This window comes from Chamaea fasciata, unplaced genomic scaffold, assembly GCF_029207755.1.
Source record: "Chamaea fasciata isolate MVZ Bird 193981 ecotype frontalis unplaced genomic scaffold, bChaFas1.0.hap1 SCAF_15, whole genome shotgun sequence".
Classification (NCBI taxonomy): domain Eukaryota; kingdom Metazoa; phylum Chordata; class Aves; order Passeriformes; family Sylviidae; genus Chamaea; species Chamaea fasciata.
This window is the reverse complement of record NW_027094100.1, coordinates 9,051,127-9,073,330: the sequence shown is the minus strand read 5'-3', so window position 1 is coordinate 9,073,330 and position 22,204 is coordinate 9,051,127. Positions and strand designations below refer to the sequence as shown.

The 22,204-nt window shown below is 41.4% G+C and overlaps 1 protein-coding gene across 1 annotated transcript in view; it reads left to right on the top strand.

Annotated features, from left to right (window-relative positions):
• Positions 1-22,204, top strand: part of ADAMTS2 (ADAM metallopeptidase with thrombospondin type 1 motif 2) — a 170,722-nt gene that overhangs the window by 117,804 nt on the left and 30,714 nt on the right. Inside the window, exons 10-13 of the mRNA XM_066197448.1 lie at positions 8,540-8,623; positions 19,163-19,319; positions 20,197-20,302; positions 21,992-22,135. Of these exons, the coding sequence (XP_066053545.1) occupies positions 8,540-8,623; positions 19,163-19,319; positions 20,197-20,302; positions 21,992-22,135 (491 nt within the window). The remainder of the gene's footprint in view (positions 1-8,539; positions 8,624-19,162; positions 19,320-20,196; positions 20,303-21,991; positions 22,136-22,204) is intronic.

The window sequence follows — 22,204 nt, the reverse complement described above, 5'->3', positions numbered from 1 at the left end:
AAGAGACAGCTACAAACAATTCCAGCCGTATTTTTAAATCTAATCAGAGATCCTCTCATAGCCATCAGATTGTGTGTACTCTGCTGGGTTTAGGATGTAATCAATTAGCTTCCTGTAGTAACAAGGCATAGAATCAATTAGCTTTGTATGGTAATGAGGTAGTAAGCATAAAATCAAGAATTCATGGTAACAAAATAAAATAATAGTGAAGGTATTTACTGGAGATAAAACAGGTGATCCAATAACTGAATTTCTGAGGTTCCAAAAAAGAAAGAAATCTTAGGTGAATTGTCCCTCGTAGGACAAGACATTACTTTCCCCGAAGCAACTCCCAGCATGGCTGCTTCTCCCACTGTGCTTGATCTCCTTATGTGTAATGGCGTGAACAGTTGTCCTTAACTAACTTTTCCCAGGGCTCTTGGGTGGAACCCTACCACCAACCCAACCAAAACAATATTTTTTTTTCAAGCCCAGTGCAATGACTGTAAATTCAGTAAAATCTGTTTTGTGCAGCTTAAGTGATGTGTTACAGTCCACACCTAAAAGCCATGAAGTGAGAAAAAACAGGGGCTGAGCGTCCTGGCTATCTTGAATAGCTGTGCTAATATTTATCCCAAAGTTTGGAAATGAAGTCACTCCCAAACAAATGGTGATAGATGCCAGAGGATTTTTAACACGTTGGGCTGCAGCCACGTATCGTCTGACTGTGCGCCAGCCGTTCCACTGCAGTGAGCTCGGCCTCATGCCTCCCCTTTTTCATCCTCCAGTCATTTCCTCTGACAAAACTCTGGTTTCTCTTGACCTCCTCTCTTTTCTCTGCTCAGCACCATCAGGACATTCAGTCACTTTTGGAAAATATGCCATTGTTTTTGCTTTAGAGACCCTCAGCTGCCTCTCGCTTGCACCATTTTCATTTGTACGTCATGCTGTGCTTTTTCCTGGGAAGGATATTGGCCTGCACAGTCCTCTGCATTTCCAAGCGTGAGCCCACACATTGCACAAATTAACTTTGTATTTATAGCATGCAGGAGCATTTCCACTGAGGAGAGATATTTGGGTGGAATCTTGTAGTTCTGTGGTTACTCAAGAACGTAGAAGGTAATTGAATTTCAGCAAGAAAGCATCTCAAACCCCCAGTAATTGTTTCTGCTTGTACAGTTGTTTGGAAAATGCTAGAAAAATGCAAGGCTAGAAGTGGAATTGGAGAGTTACCTTGTTGCTTGGGAAAGAAAAGGTTTTCACTGCAGGATGCTCTGGGAGGAGGAGAAGGATGCTGAATGGATGTCATTGGGCTGAATGGCTTGGATGTGTGTGCTGATCACGGGATAAAAAACCTGGCTGTGTGGTCAAGTCAAAAGGATGGTGGTGAATGGAACCAAATCAAGTTGGTGGCCAGTCCAAAGTGGTATTCCCTAGGTCCAGCATTGTTCGGTACCAGTGATCTGGATTAGGGAATTGAGTGAATCCCCAGTTCATGTGCAGGTGACACCAGGGTAGATGGGAGTGGTGATCTGCTGCAGGGCTGGAAGACTCTCCAGTGGGATCTGGACATGGGCTCAAGTCGCTCCAGGAGATACTTAGATTGAATATTTGGAAAAATCTCTTCATGGTTGTCAAGCACTGGAACAGGCTGCCCAGGGAAGTGATGGAGTCACCATCCCTGGAGATGTTTGGAAGATGTTTGGATGTGGCACTTGGGGGTATGGTTTAGTGTTCTTGGCAGTGCTGTGGTTGATGGTTGGACTTAATGATCTTAAGGAGCTTTTCCAACCTAAAGGGTTCGCTGATTCTGGAATGGATGTTGTTGGGACCCTGTCCTCGTGCTGAAATTCTCTGTTTCATAACCCTCTTAAAAGTAGTTTCCAGGATTAAGCAATTTTGAGAGGTAAAAATCTTTAATTTCTTTTCTGTTCCTTTACTGTAAAAGGGCTGATATTAAAATATTTATATATATTCATGTAATGGATATATGACCAAAACATTTGTGATACTAAAGCCCATCTCCTCAAAGTAGCAAAGTGCCTAATTGCTGTTATTTCAAAGGGAGAAAGACCCTAAATAAGAACTGTCCCTCACTCTGGGCTAGATTTATCTGAGTATTAAGTCATTTACGTGCCTTTGAAATCAGTGAGAGTCAGTATTAAAAATTAACTCATGGGATTATGTATCCCCCAGCCTTCAAGTGAAACTTCAACTCCAGAACAAATACATTAAACAACTTTTCATTTGAATAACTGAAATCAATGAGAGTTATGCAGCTGGGGGCTTTGGAAAGTCCCTGGAGTCTTTCACCTGCATCTTTCAGCACTACACATGTCTTTGAAATTGTGGCCCTGAGGCGCTGCTGAATGTGTTATCTGTCCTCCTTAATAGGATGTACATGATACTACTATTATAGATGAGATTTCTGCTCTCGTATCTCTGGCTGATGAGGGATGAAGATTTGCAGGTACAGAACAGCAAGTCCCTAATGAGAGGAAAGGGCAGAAATGCCATCGTTTTCTAACTGACAGTTGGATAAAAACCTGAAAGCGTGTCTAATTCAAGCTGCTAAAAAGAAAGTGATGATTGAATACATTGAAATAATGGTGCTCCCTGTCTTCAGAATCATGCTTTTTAAACTGAAAAGCATTTCTTTTAGACAGAAAGGATAGTTCAATAATGTAGAATTTGACTGGATTTTTGAAAATTAAATAATTCATAAGCTCCATTGCTCATTATTTAAAATCAGTTTATTTTAATATGGGCACTTTAAATTTGAACTAACTCTAAGAAGTTCCACAAATAACAAATGTAAGTCCAGCTCTATTCATCTGAGGGACTTCAGCTGTCTGTGGCTGAATTACAGCTTGTTTGAAAGTTTAAATATATGTATGTGAGTTAACTCCACATTTTGACTGTTCATTATAAACCTGTAGCTGTGACTGGTGTGAGCAGTGTCTGAAGAGGCTTCCATGAGGTTATTTTTGTTCATTATCTTGATTGCCACCCTACAGCGGAAGCTGTGTAGTTGTGCTTGGGCATTCAGGGGCTCCTGCGAGAAAGACCCTCTCAGAACTCTTACAGGTTGTGGACATTTTCACAGGGATGTTATTCCCAGTGTCAATTAGGTGAGCATTGCTCATTATTGGTACCTGCAATGTGCCTTTCTGCCCTATCACGCAGGTTTTGGTGCTGTCCTCAAGGCAGAGGGTAGGTACTGTTAAAAGATAGACTTTTTCCTTTACTCCAGATACCAATATGAGCTTTAGCCACAAAGGTTTCAGCCAGGGACTTCTGAGTTGTGACAGTGTGGTTTGTGTGATGGAGTGTGGATAATTAGGATCAGCTTTCAAATTCTGGATGCTTTTCTTAACCAAACCACTTAGATTTGAAGAGGTCACCGTATTTATTACTTTGACACCACACCCCTATCCCTTGTAGTGAAGTGATAAATCAGTCTGCTTAATTATTTTATGATGCTATGGTTGATTTTATTAACATGATCTCAAGACAGTAATTCAGAAAAATACCGAGTCTGTTGGTGCAAAGGTAATTTACAGTGTTTAGAGATACTTCTCACAGCAGTGGTTCATGAACAGGAATGAGAAGTTCCAAGAGCCTGCGGGAGGAACTAAGAAAAATAAATTAGTCATGAAGTCAGAAAACAAAGTCTATGACCTTTCTAAAGCCAATGTTACAGTTGAAGATGAGATAGAGACCTGTAACTTGAAGCTACCTAGTGCCTTGCCAACACATCTGCTGGGGAATGTTTTTGATTTTGATCAGAAGCAGCTAACTTGGACTTGGTAACACCTACTGACTGTGACACTAGGGAAGGTAAATCAGGACTCAGGCTCATATTTGCATAGAAAATGCGAGATACTTATCTCTGTTTTGCAGTGTACATTGCCAAGCTCTTCTAAAACTGCCTGGTTTTGAGCAGAATGATAGATGTTTTCCAAATGTGAGATCACAGTTTGACCTTTAAGTTTCATGTGTGTTGTGTGCTTTCATTATTCTTTTTTCCTTGTGATGCTCAACAAAGATTTCAGGAAAAAAAAAAAGAGAGTTCTTCTCTGAGGAAATGAGGAAATGCCTTGTAAGGACTAGAAAGGGAGACTAGGAGCCCTTGATTTTGGCTTACAACTTTCTGTGTGACCATGGTACATCCACCAGAGGAACTGATGTAATATTATTCCTGTGGGATTAAGATAAAGCTTTGGGAATGTCAAAAATGTTCATTTGGGATCCACAAAAGCATAAAAAAGGTGATGAAAATCGAAGAGCACAGTGGTGTTTGAAGTGGTACCACAGAAAAATAAAGTGAGAGGAGAACGCTTTTGAGAGGGTCAGATTACAGAAGTTTGTGCTCAGTATCCACCGTGACATTTCTGGTTCCTATCCTGTAATTCAAACCAGACATTTCTTACAGAAATAGACAATCACTGGATGCCCACCAGGCACTGAGGCTTTGCTGCAGATAATTATGGTCTGATGAATGAGCTGCGTCTCGGGTTGGGCTCTTACAATGGCTTGCCAGGAGCTCTGCCATCCCACAGGGAAGGAGCTGATGCTCTCCAGCCTCTCCAGTAGTGCTCTGGCAGAGATCCACACATGGTCCCAGCTCTGCCCGGGAGCACGTAGCCATCAGTAGTTTCTGCAGCAGCAGTTGTGTAAGGATGCCGGGTGATCAAACAGCGGGATAATCAGCTTGGATGGGTCAGCAATTTGTGGTGGCTGCAAAACCAGATGACTCTTGGTTTGTGCCCTCTCCAAACGGTCAGATGTGCCCTCTGATGGCTGCTGTTGCTGGGTTGGAGCCGTTTGATGCTGATGTAGCCTGAGGTTGAAGCTATGAAATGTCCAGCAGGGGTGTGTGCTCAGGAGCCCGGGGCAGCAGCACTCACCCAGGCGTGAGGAGCAATCCATGGAGCTGCCTCAAGACAAACCGGTTGATTTATGGTTCAGGAGCCATTGTGATGAAATGATCCGCCTTTTGCATTGCAGATACTAACAAACTCTGCAAGGCTGGGAGCTCCTTCAAACTGCATGAATGAGTTTGCTGATGATTTGCCAAAATACGCAGATTATTCTCCTGTGGTGCATTGGTTTAATTAGGGATCCAGGGAACCACCTGACTTTGCCTAAAAATCCTGCCAGCTCTATCAGCAGGTAACCCACCCTGCCCCAAGACTAGCAGAACTGCAGGCTGTTGATTACTCTTTGTGGTACAGGAGCTTTCAAAATTCCATTTTAGGATTCGGCCGTCCTTTGCTCAGTACTCAAAACTTTCCAGTTCTTCTTTTACAAAGCATGAGGCACCTCACAGGCACTTGGCTTGCCTTTAGCTTTTTGATGTATTCTATGTGCCTACTGTACTGACTTGAAACTTACTCAAGGCAGAAGAATTATAAAATTAGCAGAGAGGGACAGATGAAAAAAGTAAATAAAGTCTTTGTTTTTTTATGTAGCACCAATCTGTGCCAGCCTGATTTCTACACAGAAACTTTAAATAGAAATGCATGCTTTCCTTTGAAATATCCCAGAAAAAGAAACCAAAGATATCCCAAAATAGTTAGCGAACTAGAATAGCTTGATGAAAATCTCTTTACAGTGTTTCACTGTGCTTTGAATTCTTTGAGATTTACCCAGCCTTCTTCATCACCCTCTATAAATGCTGAATCACTGTAGGACATCTATCAAGATTTAATTCATTCACTGCCTTCAGTTCAGGAGCTGTGATTATGGGATGGTCTCTGTGTACTTTTTTTTCTCCTATGCAGCAACTTAATTTTAGACCTACTGATCTAAGAACAACAGGAGATTGACTCTGGCTTTTCTTCTGTTGATACAAAGCAGGATGTCCTGCTGAAGTACATGGAGATGCAGTGCTGGAAAAGTACTTGCAGTCTTTTCCACAGCTGTGTGTATTTATTGCACAGACATCTGAACCTGTATCTCCATTGTCTGGCTATCTGTGCTTTCAAACAGTAAGTTTCAAAGTTGTGAGTTGCTCTTAAGCCTGGAGCTTTCTGATTGCACAGGCTGCTTGGTCATTTTCTGCCCTATACATCGAGCTGCATTAGCTTGACTCTGCTTTCCTGTTGAATTAAGAGGAACGTGGAGAATCTGAGCTAGGGATTGTGCTGGCCCTTTCAACGTGCATTTTCACGAACCTCTGAAAACACAATGTTCGCTTGGATCTTGTATCTCTAACAGCTTCCTGAAACAAATAGGTGTGATTTAGACTGTGCATGAAAAAAGGAAAAGCATCTATTTCAGCATATTATTCATGTGCAGTGAGACACGCCCAGCAAACCACAGTTTAGCTCAGAGGAAGATGCTGTGTGAAGAGGGCTTGGACTCATCTTTGTTAATGAAACCAAGACCCAGAGCTTTGAATTGGCCCACTGTCTTGCAGAAAATCCAGGATCCCAAGAGAACCAAACAGCTTTTTACAGTGCTTGTGCTTTTCTGTTCATTCACAGTTTGTTTGTTAGATGTCATTTGCATGAATAGTCAAACAGTGTTATAATTCTGTTCCATCAGTTTTTTCAAGCCAAGTTTCCCTTTGGCACACAACAGCGATACAGTTGTTCGGTTACTCAACGATTGTCTAAAGAGGCTTAGGTTAAATTCTGGAAGTTAATGAGAGAGTGGTGTGCACCAATTTGGATTATGCTTTATGAACTAATTACATACTTATTTACATGCTGTGTTTACTGTCCTCTATGCACAGTAGTTTTTGTTTAATAATCATTTAATGTACAGGTAATTTACAGCTTATTTCAACCTCATACCCTTGATTTGAATGCTTGCTTTCCCCCACACAAAGAGGGAGACAAATTAATATCCCTGCCTCCCTTGACAATGTTCAACGGTCTTTTTCCTGGGTGAAAGAATTTTGTTAAAGCAAAATGCTTTTATGTCTTATCTCTTCATAATCTGTGTTGAGCAATGGTCCTCAAAGTAAAAATAAGAGAGTATTTAAAATTTCAGAATATAAAGTCAGTCTTCTAAGTCTCATTTAAACATGCAAAGAGATGATCTGATTTCTAGAGGGGTTGTTTACAAAGCAGATTTGAACATAATCAGCTCCTTCTGCCCTGCAATGAAAACAAAAGTCCCTGAAGCCACTCATAGCCAAGAGCTCCTCATCCCCCATCTTAATCCAAGGATCTGCTTGCTCATCAACCGGTAACAAGCCTGCATCCCAGGCATCCCCTAGAATATTCCCCAGGTGTCCTGGAGGGTGTGAGCCTCCTCCTGGCGCTGCCGTCCAGCAGGACACTCAGGACCGTTGAAAACTTGGATGCCTACCAGGCATAAAATAAGGCTCTTCTGTCAAAAAATACTGATGAAACGAATTAAAATTCACTTTTAAATGTCAGTGGGGATTGCTTAGCAAAACCTACACTGATGTATTTAATTTTAATGGTTTTTGAAGAGATAAAATACAGGCCATTAAAAACTGGGGCTGATTGAAGTAGCAGGGCATTATTTACCATGTTTCAAGTGAAATGTTCCCTGAAAGTTATTTATTAGCTTGAAGTAATGAATCTAGTTTGCAGGAATAAATGAAATCTAGGTCCAGCCAGCAAAACAGTTCGGTTTGGTGCAACCTTTACGAAGAGAAGGAGGTTTTAGGGAAGGAACTTGCCTTGCAGGGATCTCATCTGCCTCTTCTAATTTGCAAAGCTAAACCCCTGCCATTTGGCCAAGTCTCATGCAGTCTTCATCACTGAATACTTAAATCAGCCTTGTTAACAGTTAATATTTGCCCAGCTTGCTTGTAGCAGTGTTTCCTAAGTAATTGTTATTCATCCACATTTCATTCTCTACTCTAAATATTTACAGTTTTCTTTTCAGTGTTCCTGGGGTGATTTCCCCATGTGTGTGTTCAGCTATGTAGCTCTGGTATAAAAAAAAGAAGTCAATTTTAATTTGCTGGCATTTTGTAGCTTTTGTTCTTCTTGCAAAGTTTAACACTGATGAGTTTTGACACACAATAAAACCAGCCCATGTGCCTGACCAGCGTTTTCGGGGAGGCACATCCTCTTGGCAGAGTGTGATGTGATGGGTCCCAGATGGAAGAGTTACAAGGGTGCAGCTGAGCTGATCTGGTGAATGGCTCTCAGGAGAGAGGTCCTGTCTCCCTGCTCGCTCATCCCCTTCCCTATGCATGGTCCTTCTCAGCAGGGAGATGTTTGGGATTTTGCCTGGATTGCCAGGCTCCAGTGGGCACACATGGGTCAACTCAGCTGCATCATGTGGGTGCACCATGATACCACCAAGTCCAATTAGGCTGGCACTTGTATACCTGTTAATCTGAAGTCTCTGAGTATACATTTGTCTTAAATGATTCCCTAAATTATGGCCTATTGGGAGAGTAGAGCAGGGTTTGGCAAAAAAAAAATTCCCTCTCTCATTAGTGGAGTTTTTCACGTTTTAAATATGATCAAAAAGTGGTGTCTGGCCTAATGACAGAGCATAAAAGGTACTGGCTGTATCACTGCCTTCATAGTTACCATTGTTAAAGCACTGAACTCTTTTGCAGGTTAATGAAATTTATCATGATGAGTCCCTGGGTGCTCACATTAATGTTGTCTTGGTGAGGATAATCCTGCTGAGCTACAGCAAGGTAAGAAAATGTTAATTTAAATGGAGGATATCAATATCTATAGACTTTGTTCTCTTATGAGCAGTGCAGTTACTGAGGACATGCATTTGTTTTGTATTTTTACCCATATATATTATCCTTACTAGTCTGCAAATATAAAGAGCTTTCATGTTTTTATATATATATGCTTATAATTTAAACTTTGCATTTTAAATAATTTCAATTTCTTCTGGGATTTCCCTTGTCATTTGAAGTTACTGCTTAGCTCTGGCAGTCTGTCTTTTCAGATTTGTTTGGAATAGTCCGCGAAACATAGAGAACATTTTAGTTCTTAAAGAAAACACAATGTGTTTTGGTTCAACTGTAAGTAAGTAACAGTAAACACAAAGTCAGTTCTGGAAGATGCTGAGGGCTACAGTCTCCTTCTAAGAACTCATTTATACTTGTTCTTATTATCAGTGGAACTACACATGTGCTGAAAGTTAACTGGGTGTTCTGTGGAATAGGGGCCAGAAGGCAAGAGCTCTGCAGATCAAACCCGTAATTAAAAATATCAAGTGTTCTTTCTCTCAGTTTCTGTGGAAGGGATTGCTCCACAGACAAAACTTGGGTAAAGAGGAACAAAATGTTAAATGGGTTTCAAAAGTATTGATCTGTTCAGTACCTGTGTCTTTATTGCCAAGTCAACATCAGATTCCATGGAAACAGGAACAGGACATTTCAAGTATGTTGATAACAGCTTTAGTTAAGGACATGTGATTTTACTGCTCTCCAATGCAGCATCAGGCCCAGCTACTCAGAGCAGAGGGTTAGCGTCTAATGCATGTTCCTGTGACTGGAGTTGCTGGGATTTCCATGTTTATGTAGTAAACCTGGATTTTGGATGACTCCATGTCTGTTCATGGAAGTTGCTGGAATGCTGTGAGCAAAGAGCCAGTGCAGACGGTGAAGCTCCACTGGCATTCACCAGCTTACCCTGCTCAACACCAGCTGAGAATTTTCCTCCTTGGTGCAAATGAGGGAGCTCTCATGTTTAGCCTGGACTCTGCAGGAGATTGATTACCTGGATACAGGTTAAATTTTTCTGTTGGAGCTTCTCCATCTGAGAACTAAACAAACCTATCCATCTCTGCTTTTCCTGCAGTGATAGTGAGGATGATGTAGTTATGTACTTTTGATAAGCTTGATCAGATTACGTCCTAAAGTAAAAGGTCGAAAAGGTCATATTTGCCATTTTCTGATTGAAAGTTCATGGAGTGTGTAGATAACATTGAATTACAAAATGATTGAAATATCCTTGTGATTGCTGTAATGGCAAAAAATTTGATTGCGAATTGACTTACGAATCTCATACAAATCTGATGTTGCAATAGTGGTGGAAGCCAGCAGAATTAGTACTTGGGCTAGTCACTTTTTTGTAGTCCTTATTTTATGGGCATTTCATAATTGGTGTGTGTTTATTATTATTCATCTTTAGCCCTATGGATCTACCTCAGTGTGAACTCTGGTTATTTCTGCCAGTTTCCAGATGGCAGACAGTGGCTACAGCAGTCATCATTCCATCTTAAGGATCTGTTTTCTTGTGAAGAGCAAAGCCTTGTCCATTTATAATTTGAAAGTTATCAGTTTCGTATTATTTAGAAAGTAGAGTTGGGGTGGAGGACAGAAGTCATCATTTCTTGGCGGGTCTTTGGCCACATCACAGAAGTGGCATTTGCAGGTCTGTATAATCTGCTTGTGGATATTCTGCTTTTGGGTTCTACATCCACAATCTACAGTGGACAATACTTTAGCTTCGGTGCTGTCCTGATGGTTTCAGTGGAATAATTTTGCTATCACAAGCTTGCCCCAAAGATAATTTTTCTTGCATTTCTATATCTGATTCTTGTTTATATGAAAGACAATCTATGGCTTTCTAAAAATAGTAAAAAGTATATATAAAAGATATAATTCCAGAGCTCCTCTACTTTATGATGTGGGAACCTGCATGCCATGGCTGTTATAAGAATACATCCTTTTCTGTTCATGTTTTTAAAGTTCCTGATCAGAGAATTAGTACCAGGGAGTAGAAGGTGAGGAGATTTTTCTTTAAAGGTTTAGGATAACTTAGCACTGGAAAAGCAGAAGAAGACGTGTATAGTTCTTATTTTCTGAACTTGTTCAGAGGAATTAGAACAAAGCCTTGAATATTTTACTCTCCCACACACCAGCACTAACAATTTTTAGGAAAATATATATTCAAAATAGATAGTATTAAGTAGGGTATGTGTACAAGTTAAGGCAGTGCATGAATGAAGCAGCGCGATTGGCTCCACAACATGAAAATGTTATCCCAGTCTTGTTTGAATAAGCATTTCTTTTGAAAGCATGGAGCTAATATTTTCAGATTCATTTGCTTCACTGCAGGCAATTTATATATATTATCAAGGGTGCCATTTAAATAATCATAATAATTACATTATGGCTCTGTAATTGATGGAGTATGTACCATCAATGTCAGGTTTATGACAGCGCTCTCAGCTATTGCCAATTCTTCACCCCTGAGCAGCCTTCTACTGTATTGTGGGTTTTTTTAGACTATTATATTATTTTATACAATATGTCATCTGTTGATAAGAATAATATGGACAATGCTTGAGTTGCATAGCAACCAACCTTTCACTGGTTCTTGCTTGAAGGTACTCAACTCTTTCAAATGTACTTATTTTTTAATATTTTCAAACACAGGCAACTGTACATGCAGAAGTTTCACTAATTTCAGGAATAACATTAATTGCCTTGGTAAAATAAAAAATGGAAGATATTACTTGGTGATTAGATGCTGAAATTACTTCAGGAACAAATTCAAATATCTGACATGGTTTTACTGAATTTGCATTTTGTGTAAGTAATCACCTCAGGACTTTGAGAGGGTGGCAGGTTGATCCCTGCCAAGAGCACCAGGCTTGGGAGCAGGCAGAGAGTGGCTGGGCTGGAGCTGGGGTAGCTTTGCAAGACTTTGCAGGACTTCCCTGACTCCCCACTTTTCTCTTAGTACTTCCAACAAATGATCTAGCACAGACTGATGTGCAGGCTTCAGCTGTGCTTTGCTGCTGCCCAATCATTTGTCAATTCCATCACGGGATTGAAAAAATGTGTTCTGCAAAGGCTGCTCCATATCTTTGTTGGCTTCAGAAGCCACAATGCATTTCTCTGCATTTTCTTGACATTGACTTCCAAAGTCACTGGCTCTTTTGATGTGATGGGATACTACAAATAAGTAAACAGGGTACACGCAGTGCATTTTTCTTCAAATGGGAAAAAGATGAGTTGGCTCTCTTCTGCCTTTTTGACTTCAGTAGTAGGAAGATTGGTTCCAAATTTTGGCAACTGCGGATGCATTTGAGATTAATATATATCAATGTTTGTGCGAATTATTCCACTTAGACCTATTTTGGTTGTAACAGCTCTGTAATCCAGCTAGCTCTAGAATACTAAGGAAAATAAGCAAAGCAACCACGAACACCAAGTGCAGAGGAGGTTGCAAGAGATGAGCTGAGCATGCATTTAAAAACCCTGACTGGTTATTCTAAAATTTGTTTGGAAACATTTAAATACCGAGCACTGCATAAAATCCTCTCATCGCCTCTTTGAGGTGAGTGAATAAAGATTATTATTCCCATTTTACAGCTAAAAAAACAAAGATGTTAAGTGTTATTTTCCAAGGCCACACGGAAGGCCACTGGCAGACTGGGGATAAGACCTCATAAATTCCTGGCTCCAGCCCCATGCTCTGTCCACTGACAATGGTGACTCTGTGTGCAGATGCGCTGCCCTTGCACAGTGCAGAGGAAAGCACAAGTTAGCTGGGATGGATGTAATTAATACAGTGATTAATGAAAAAACACTTGGAAAGAATTTTGCAGGGACTGCAGGGGTTTCAATAAATTCAGCCACCTGAGGATGTGTGAGGGTTATTTCTTGGGAAGTGTGGATGTGGCAGTGCAGGACACCCCTGAGCTCTCCTTTAGCACCATGCACAGCCCAAGGAGCCTGTACTCAGCCTGGAGCAGGGTGGGATGGGCTGAGGGATGCTGGCTCTGCTCAGGGGTGTGTGGAAATGAAACCACATAAGCTGTAATCTGGTGTTGGCACCATAACAAGTGGTTGGACTCTGACCACGTGTTAACTTGGTCAGAGTGAAAGTGGAACCTGACTACCACTGCAGAGAGCCTCTCAAATAGCTTAGAGGAGGGAAGGAAACCCAAACAGGGTTTAGGTGGCAGCTCAGGAAGAAGGTACTATGGGGTGGATGCTTGCAACCTCATGGGACAGGACTGCTCAACTGAGAAGGACTTTTCAATTTTGTATGTCTGAGATATTAGCAGAGCTCCTGCTGCCTTCATTTGGGACAGGATTTTACCTTCGATCTTTTCATAAAATGATGCTCTCTTTATGTCTGCCATCTGACCTTTTCTAAGGTCTAAGCTTGATGCTAGCAGGGGAGATGTTCTTGGTTCAGCCAGGATGCAAGTACTGGTTCAGTCTGAGTCAGGTTCTTTCTCTCTGTTTCTCAGAGGGCAGCCTTGGAAGCACAAATCAGGTTTATTCCTTAAATCTGGTGTTTGTCCTTACTGTTTTGCTGTGGACCCTGCTCTTTCCCTGGAGGGAAAGGGATAAGCACCTCCACTTACCTCTGCATCTCCCAGGAAGGTGCAAAGACTCTGGCTGAGTACACCCGTGCCTGGTAATGCAAGGAGGTTGTTAGCTGCACATTAGGGTCATGGAACAGCTGTGCTTGGAATGGACTTCTGAACATCATCTAGTCCAACTGCCTTGCTCAGAGCAAGGTCACCTGGAGCAGGTTGTTCAGGACTTGGTCCAGCTTGGTTTTGAATGTTTCCAGAGACTCAATAACCTCTCTGAACAACCCTTCAAAATGTTTGGCCACTCTTACGGTAAAACTACAGTAACACTCCTAAAGGCTTCTTTTTTTGCCCATTGCCTCTTTTCCTTTCTCTGGATACCACTGAGAAGACTGTCTCAGTCATCTTAATTCCCTACCCAATAGGTATTTCTATATATTGAGATCTTCCTGAGCCTCCTCCAGCTTCTCATTGTACTAGGTCACAAATATGAGTATCTTATTTTTCCACTTACATTGGTAGATGCAGAGGACCTGAAAGAATCAGCAGAAATCAAGCCCTGACCTTACAAATGTGCCTGAAGACAGAGTTGTTGACCCCAGCATTTGGCCATATCTGGTAACCAGCTCTGCACAGGCTGAGTTGCAAGGCCAGGACCTACATATGATGTAGCATTTTGGCAGCTGTTCATATTTTTGCACTGTTTCCATATGTTTCATATGGGGATAAAGAGAAGAGATATTGCCCCTCCTGTTTTTTTATCTGGGTGAATTGTTGAATTCCCTTATTTATATATTAGACTTAGAGCTTAAAATTTCCCAGTATGTTTTGTTGGGACCTTGAAGTATGTGGAGCTGGCTGACAGCGTAAACAGTGCTTTGTATTCCTGGTCTGCTTACGTTTATACAGAATTGGAGACTGAAAAATGTTTACTAACTGCTGCCATAAGAAAGCTTTACAAATCCTTTGAATGCAAAATGACAGTTTGCTGAATGAGCTATTTTTGTTAGTTTGGTTACCATGGACATTCAATAATTGTATTTATTTATCTTTTGCTTGTCTTGTTCAGTATGAGAGAATAATACAGAAGTTCTAATCCAATATCCAATGAACAATAGAAGTGCCAAGTAGAAGCAATGTAAACAGTGTGTTTTGCAGAGACTTTGCACATTCAGGAAGGAAAAGTCATATGTTAAATTGTTTCCTGAATGTGTGCATTGCTGTGGTCCAACTTTTCCTACTATAGTTTGAAGCCTGTCATGTTAGGAATATTTCTGCTCCTCCTGGAGCTACTGAAGAGTTGCAAAGCCTTCCCCGTTGGTTCTCTTGGAGCACCACCTAATGGATGAGTTAGGAAAGGTCCCTAAGCTTCTGACCAGCCTAAATTTCTTATGTTCTTATCATCAAGTACCTGCTCATTATCACTTTTGCAAAGTTGTACCCAGTGATGCCAAATATCAGGTAAATAAAACAGTTGTTTAAGGGGAGCTGCCATTCCGTGTGTGACACCAGTATGTCTTTCACATGGGCAGGCAGCTTGAACATTTTTGGAAGGTTTGGGTAGAATATAGACTAAATTTGCGGTTTTCTTCTAAGATAACTTTGACATTGTTAAAGAAAAAAAAAAGTACATATGTCTTCCTTGCCCCACAATCTCCACAAGTATTCCTGTCAGCTTCGTGAACGACTTGTTCTTCAGGGTGTTCATATGAGAGAACTGATAACTTCCCAAAGGATAAGACAGATAGCAAAGAAGGTTCCAAGACCTCTCTGGCTTTCAACCATTTCTTACTGCCCTGCTTTGCCTCTTCGTAAGAATGCTAGTTGCAACTCAGTTGTCTTCTGGTTTTTTTTAGTTTTGGAGTTTTTTGCTGCTTCCATCTAAGAAGGAAGGTAGTGGAGAAGAAATGAAGGCAGAATCAGAAAAAGGAAGGAGAATGTGCAGCATTGGTAGATGTTGAGTTTCCCAGAGAAAAGGCCTCGGCTGGTTCTGTAGGGCACACTGTCCTCGTCATCCTCTGTGGTGTCTTCTCGCCTGGGGGATGTTTTTCCAGCTGAGCCCTTTCCACTTCTTGGCCAACATCTCCATCTGTTTCCATCAGCAGTTCACAGATTTTTTGCTTTTCTTGCTGTGAGAAGGAAAGTTTCTCTTTCCATTGGCAGTTTTCCTGCTGATCAGCTGAGTAATGCTCTCCACAGGCCTGCTGTCCTGCTTGGAAAGAGGTCCTTCCCAGCCAGGTCGGAGCTCCCAGCCAGCTGCAGGACCTGCGAGTTCCTGGCAGTGTGGGCCCTTTGCTGGCCAAGAGTAACACCTACACCTCTTCTCCATGTGCAGCCTGCTGGCCCCCAAACTTCTCCTGTTTGCAGTGTGACAAAGAGGGATTTCACCTTTCAGCCCTTTATTACTGCACACAGCTCATCTCTTTTCCTCTTTCTCATTTGCTTTGTCCATTTAATAACGAGTTGGGCTCTGATGAAAGCCCACATTGACTTCCAAAAGAAAATATTATTAAGTGTTATCTGATATCTCTACAAGAGTAATTTTTGGACAACATCCTTCTAAAACATATGACATCTGCCCTGTCTACTAACAAGCTCTGCCTGGTCCCATGATCTCCTAAGCTATTTCTTCAGGACAGCAACATTTATCTATAAAGGCAAGGCAGCTGGGAAAGTGGATATAATTCTATATAAAGGCATGCCTGGCTTAGGAATTCTTTGATCCAAAGACCACTGGAGCCCTGGAGGTTCTTTGGAGGGAAGCACTACCTCTAATTCCTTTCCTTGGCCATACCATTGCCTACTGTGAGGAGAGTACCACGGTGTTCATGGTTCTTCGGTCTCAGCCAGTGCAGTTGCACAGCACAGTGAGCTTGACTTACTGTCAGACTGATGGTTTCCTGGCCATGCAATATTTGCTGTTAGCACCGTTGAAGCCTTTCTGATCTGAAAGTCTTCGGCAAATTGCGGAAAGTGGGCTTCCAGGTGAAAATTTGCTAGGAATCAAGTGAGTTTCTCTTTTCACACTGCTGCATTACAGTGAGGAAAGAAAAGGGATTAGTAACCAGATGATTTGAGTGCTCAATGGACTTGGAGTACTCAGCAGGCAGACTGAGTTTTTCCTCTCACTCTTTGAAGTCCTCTTCACTTACAGGACCTCGATTTCCTATTTACATTAGTAGCACATGGATACTCAAAATAATTGACTTCCTACTGGATGTCTTGTTTCCCAACTTAAAGAGCAGTAAGGCTCAGTTTTATGATGTTAAAATTGTGTCATTGGCAAAAAAGCTGAGTCAGCTGAAACACGTTTTATAGGACTTGCGTGTTCTCAGTTTCCCCTTTTATGTGGAAGGGGCCTTTTTTCTTTCTCCCTATTGTGTTGGATGCAAAAACCCCACAACACTCCACATTAACCAGTTGGTCCAACTTCGTTTGCTTGAAGACAAGCTCTAAAATCAGTGTTTTGATAAGTAAGCACTGAGGTTCTCTTGGACTGAGCCTGTGGTTTTGCTGTTGGAATGGACTTCAGTATACAGGGAGAGAGTTGTTGACTCGTGGCAGATGCCAGTGCAGTGCCTGCACCACAGGAGCTGCTGGTTTGCTGTGCCAGACTGGTCTGGCCTCTGGCAGTCTCGATGTTAATCAGAGGAGAGCTGGAACCTGCTCTCTTAGTTCATTCAGACACAAATATTTTGCTTTTGTGATGGACTCTACCAACAAGGGTTTGGTTTAGTGGGCAAGGAAGAGATGACAGAGGAAAGCTATAAAGCAGTGGTTATTAGGAAATAATTGATGTTTCATTTTCCGTGCTTTTTTGCTGATCATGCAAATTCAAGACGTCTTTGCAAATAATTGGATACCCTTAAACAAAGCATATGTTGATAGCGTATGTGTTTTCATTGTTTTCTGATCAATGTGTCTTAAATGATGTGATTTTTCATTTGGTAGAATGTACACAAGGAGGTCGTTATGAAATATGGAAGTGTTAGCAAACATCAGAAAAGATTAGAAAACTAGAGGTTTCTCAACTTCATTTTACAGCATTCTTTGCTTTTGAGTCTTCCAGTCAAGATTTTTTAATTGAGCTTCTTGAAGGAATTGATCTTTTTCTGTGCAGTTTAGGAGAAATAAGAGTGAAGGTGATATAGATAAGTTTTTTGTTTGCTTGTTTGTTTTTGTTTTACCACTGATTGATGTTATTAAGGACCTCAGCAAGAGTCAAACCCTGTTTAACTGACTAGGATTTTTACTTGAAGAGCCAGGGTTTTTCCCTGTGTTAGTGACTCAAAGTTTGTTTAAGTATGTTCTTATAAATATACAAAGATTCAATAAAGGCACCACAAGTGTCCCACCATTTAACATACAGTTATTAGTTCAATTTCCAAGGGAATTATGGCTGGAAGCAGTATGATCCAGCACAGGATTATATTACAACTTTTTCATTCCACAGTGGTATCAGAATCCAAACCATGCCTCTATTTGGTTTATAAATTTGTTTTTCTGAACATTTGCAGAATTGTAATATCTTAGTTTTGCCAAAATCAGACCTCAGTTTGGCAGACATTTATTTTATCAATTCCAGTTGTTCTTCCACAACCCTTTGAGGATTTTCTTTTTCATGTAGTCAATACTCTATGTACTCCATCATGCATTTAATTAGAGGACACGTCAAATACATCTGTATTTAAACATGAATTGTATTACTTCTCTCTTATTTTTGGCCTAGGCTAAGTTTTGCTCTACATTAAGTATTTTGGAATGACAAATGCTTGCAGTACAGTATAGCATCTAAACTGTAGTGGTTTTTGTTATGATTACAGTGTTGTCATGGTAATATAATTTTTGCAAATGAAAAGCCAGGGTTCACATCTGTAGTTTTTAAAAATCCTGGAAGACCTGGACAGGTCAGTTAGTCATACATTTTACAGTATCCCAAATACAATAATCTTTCTAAAGTTTTAGCAGTGCACAGTATCAAGCAGAATTAGCTGGGAACTCTTCAGAAAGTACTACTGCAAAAACAAAAAAAAAATAGGCAAACGTAATAGTTGGATTTTAAAATATTTTTCTCTTCCTTTCCCAAGAGAACTGTCCTTTGCACCTCACCTAATATGTCAGCTCACTGGAGCCAGCCAAGCCATGTCAATTCACCACCCATTTAACATGTGGTTTACATGGAGAACGGCATCCCACAGTGGGAAGACGTGTTCCACCTTCTGAATGATCTTCAGATGAGTAATAGGATAAAGAAAATGCAATTTAAAAGACAGTCACTGAGAAAGTCCATTTCTGGGAGTAATGATTCAAGTGCAGTTGAAAAAGTACACTTAGTTTTACACCAACAGAGCATCCCGGAGTGTGCCAAGGCTGCCAGAGCAACCTAGGCAGCTACATTTCATGACAAAAGCAGCCTATGGACAGCACAGGGCACTGGCTCTCTGCTTTACTTGGCCATTAGGCACTGATCTTCCCCACACTGGGTCAATCTCTCCTGGCTGAGACTTGTTGTGGCTCCAAAAGGGACATGGGCTCCATCAGGAACTGTATATCCAGACTGGAAGTGATGGTAAAGAGATGATAAAGCGATGTAAACTGATGCCAGGGTGGCATAGAGGTAATCAGAGTGCACAATGCAGTATCAGATTTGACATTAAGATACCCATCTTTTTATTTCTTTTCTATTTTTTACATTTTTTGTATCTTACATCTCATTAAATGCAGAAATCACAATCTACCATGAACTTGAGCTATTTTCTTGCTTTCTTGGTCCAGTAAAATTTGTTTCTGAAGTGTGAGCATCTCTTTATTAAGAACAAACTTGTAACGGGAATGGGATGTTTACTCAAGTGCCTGAAAACGTTGGGGGAAAAGAAATTGCCCACACTTGAAATAAATAACTCTTGATGTCTTTTTTTCCCCTGTGTGACTGCAGTCCATGAGTCTGATAGAGATTGGGAACCCCTCACAAAGTCTGGAGAACGTGTGTCGCTGGGCCTACCTGCAGCAGAAACCCGACACTGGGCACGCAGAGTATCATGACCATGCAATCTTCCTCACCAGGCAGGATTTTGGTCCATCAGGCATGCAAGGTGTGTGCCTGGGTTTGCTTTGCATTTGCGTTTATCACCAAGCCATGCTAGTCATGTGAAGTTTAATTGTATATCTTTTGCTGAGCTGTGCTCAGTGTTTTCTTTCCCCAAGAGCTCTGCGTTGGGCCATTTTCAGTTGTAACTGCTTCACTTATTATTTTATCCTTTGTTACTGATTACCTATTGGATTGTTTCTGTGTTCTTACTGAAGCCAAGAAAATGGGATCCATATGTAAACAGTCCTGAAATTTCCCAAAGATTAAAGAATAGATTTCACGTTTAAAAAGTTCCAAAGCTGTTGCTGTGTTACAGCTAAATTGCAAGAAATGTTATGGAGAGGTCTGGAACAGCAGGGCCAAATGCTGTCCACCTTTTCCTTTTTTCAGAACTCTGCCTCCTGTGAGATCAGGTTTTTCACCAGAGGGGAGAAATCTCAGAGGTTTCCCATTCATTCTGTGTTGGCCAGGACTGCTGTCAATACAGGCCTGGGGCTTTGCTCCCTGAGGGCTGGTGCTCAGCTCTTCCACACAGCAGCATGTGGTGTCCTTTGCCTCTGTTGTCTTATGCACCTAGAAAAGGCAATTGTAGGGCAGTCCAAGAGGTGACAAGAATTTTCTTGGTGAGGCAGGAAGTTTTAACTTGTTCAACAGGCTAGTTTCATCTGTTTTATAGCTGAAGGAACTTGTTCAACAGGCTGGTTTCCTCTGTTTTATAGCTGAAGGAACACACTGTTAAATGTTTGGGGCCAGAGGTCCTGAGAGGACCACTTCAACTAAACTTGTGTCACAACAAAGCACAGATGCTCATCCTAGAGCTTCCCACCATGTTGATTTCTCTGTACTTGTTCATTTTCTGAAACACTTGGTGTTTCTCACAGGCTATGCTCCTGTCACTGGGATGTGCCATCCTGTCCGAAGCTGCACTCTCAACCATGAAGATGGTTTTTCATCTGCGTTTGTGGTGGCTCATGAAACTGGACATGTGTGAGTACAACTGGACATCTGTGTCATACCTTAAATGGTTTTTGGTACAGACAAATGCTGATGACATTGGACAGGTGCAATTAGTGTTAAGAAACAGTATTTAGGGTTAGCTCTGGTTTCAGGTCTCAGCTCTCACAAGGCTTTCTTTATGATTTTAAGCAAGCTTTATATTTTGGGATTTTCAAATGTGAGAAAAGTACTAATGCCGAAATATCTTCCAGGGCTGCTGGGGAACTAGATTGAATGATGTATTGTAGTCCCCTGGTGGAAATGTAAAATACCCATAATAAAGAAATATGAATTCACTGAGTCAGTGGAACACAGTATTCTTGCAAGCAATCCATACTAAATAAGCACATAATCTGTATATGTTACTGCTGATAAAAGCAACAATACTGTATAGAGGCGAGGTGCCAAGCACTGCTGTTATAACTATTCTATATATCTCATATAAAAAATGCAATCATTTTACCTATTGATGTGATTTGAACCAATGCCTGGGCAGCAGTTGTCAGAGCTTTGGTTTCTCCCAAATCTCTTTAGTTTCCCTGTTTTCCCCGCAGAGAACTCCCACTGATTTCCCATTTTCTCTTTGGTAGAATAACAGTTACCAGAAGGCTTTTTCTGAACAGTTTCCATCTATTCTGTTTTCCCTGAGAAAGCCTGCAGGCCCTTTCTCTTTTTTTAAACAATAAAGTGCCAAAATTTATTGAAATCACTATAAACATGTCTTAGTTAGACTGGGACATCTATTTGAGACTCAGATAGTATTTGATTCCAGAATTTTTGAATCAGGAATAAAAGGAACACAGCATGAGCTTTAAAAGAGACACCACTGCAGAAAGTTTGTAATCCCTCAAATCATATTCCGCATTATCTGTTTATTTGGTTTAGCTGTGGACAGATATTGTCCACATTAGTCCAATAGTGCTTATTAAAAATGCAATATAAGATCCTAACAAAGGAAAGGAACATATATATTCACAATAAAGCCAAAAAGAAACTTTAAAATATCTAACTTGGGGCAATTTTCTAGAAAGCATCCACCACTTTCCAGGCTGTTTCACATTTAAACAATGTGGGATTGCTCCCGGGCAGCAGCAGCAGCAGCAGCTTGTCTGAACTAGCTGTCTGTGTGGTGCCTTTCTTTTCTTCCATGCAAAGGACTTGTCTGCAGTTGCAAAATACTTTGAATTAAACTAAGGTGTGATTTTTTTGGAAGTCATATAAAGTCCTGAATAGCTGCAGATTAGAGCCTGGGTACATTTCTGTTAGTATTCCTGGAGGGAGGGCAGGCTCAGTAATTCAGAAATGGATTCACATTTAGCTGTAGTAATTCACAAATGTGCATGTGCACAGAAGTCTGAAAAAGGCATTTTTAGTTTTTTCCGAAAGTGGATTAGGCTACTGACATGAAAATACTCTCAAGGGTCAATCAATGTGGGAGTTACTCCAGAGCAGCTCTTTAGCTTCAGCCTCGCCCTGTCTTATTCCTTATGACTTTGTTCGTGTGGAGGAGGGCCATGGGACTTCAGAACCTTGCTGGCACCAATCCCTGGTGACACTGGGGAGGGGACAGCACTGGGGAGGGGGCAGTGCTGGGGAGGGAGCAGCACTGGGGAGGGAACAGCACTGGGGCAGCACTGGGAGCCCACCTGGGTCACCGCTGTGTCTCTGTGTGCGGGGCAGTTTAGGAATGGAGCACGACGGCCAAGGGAACCGCTGCGGGGACGAGGTCCGGCTGGGCAGCATCATGGCCCCCCTGGTGCAGGCTGCCTTCCACCGCTTCCACTGGTCCCGCTGCAGCCAGCAGGAGCTGAACCGCTACCTCCAGTGAGTCCTGCTCTGCCCTGCACCCCTCCCCTGCCACGGGGCAGCGCCATTCTGCATCTCGCCTTTACT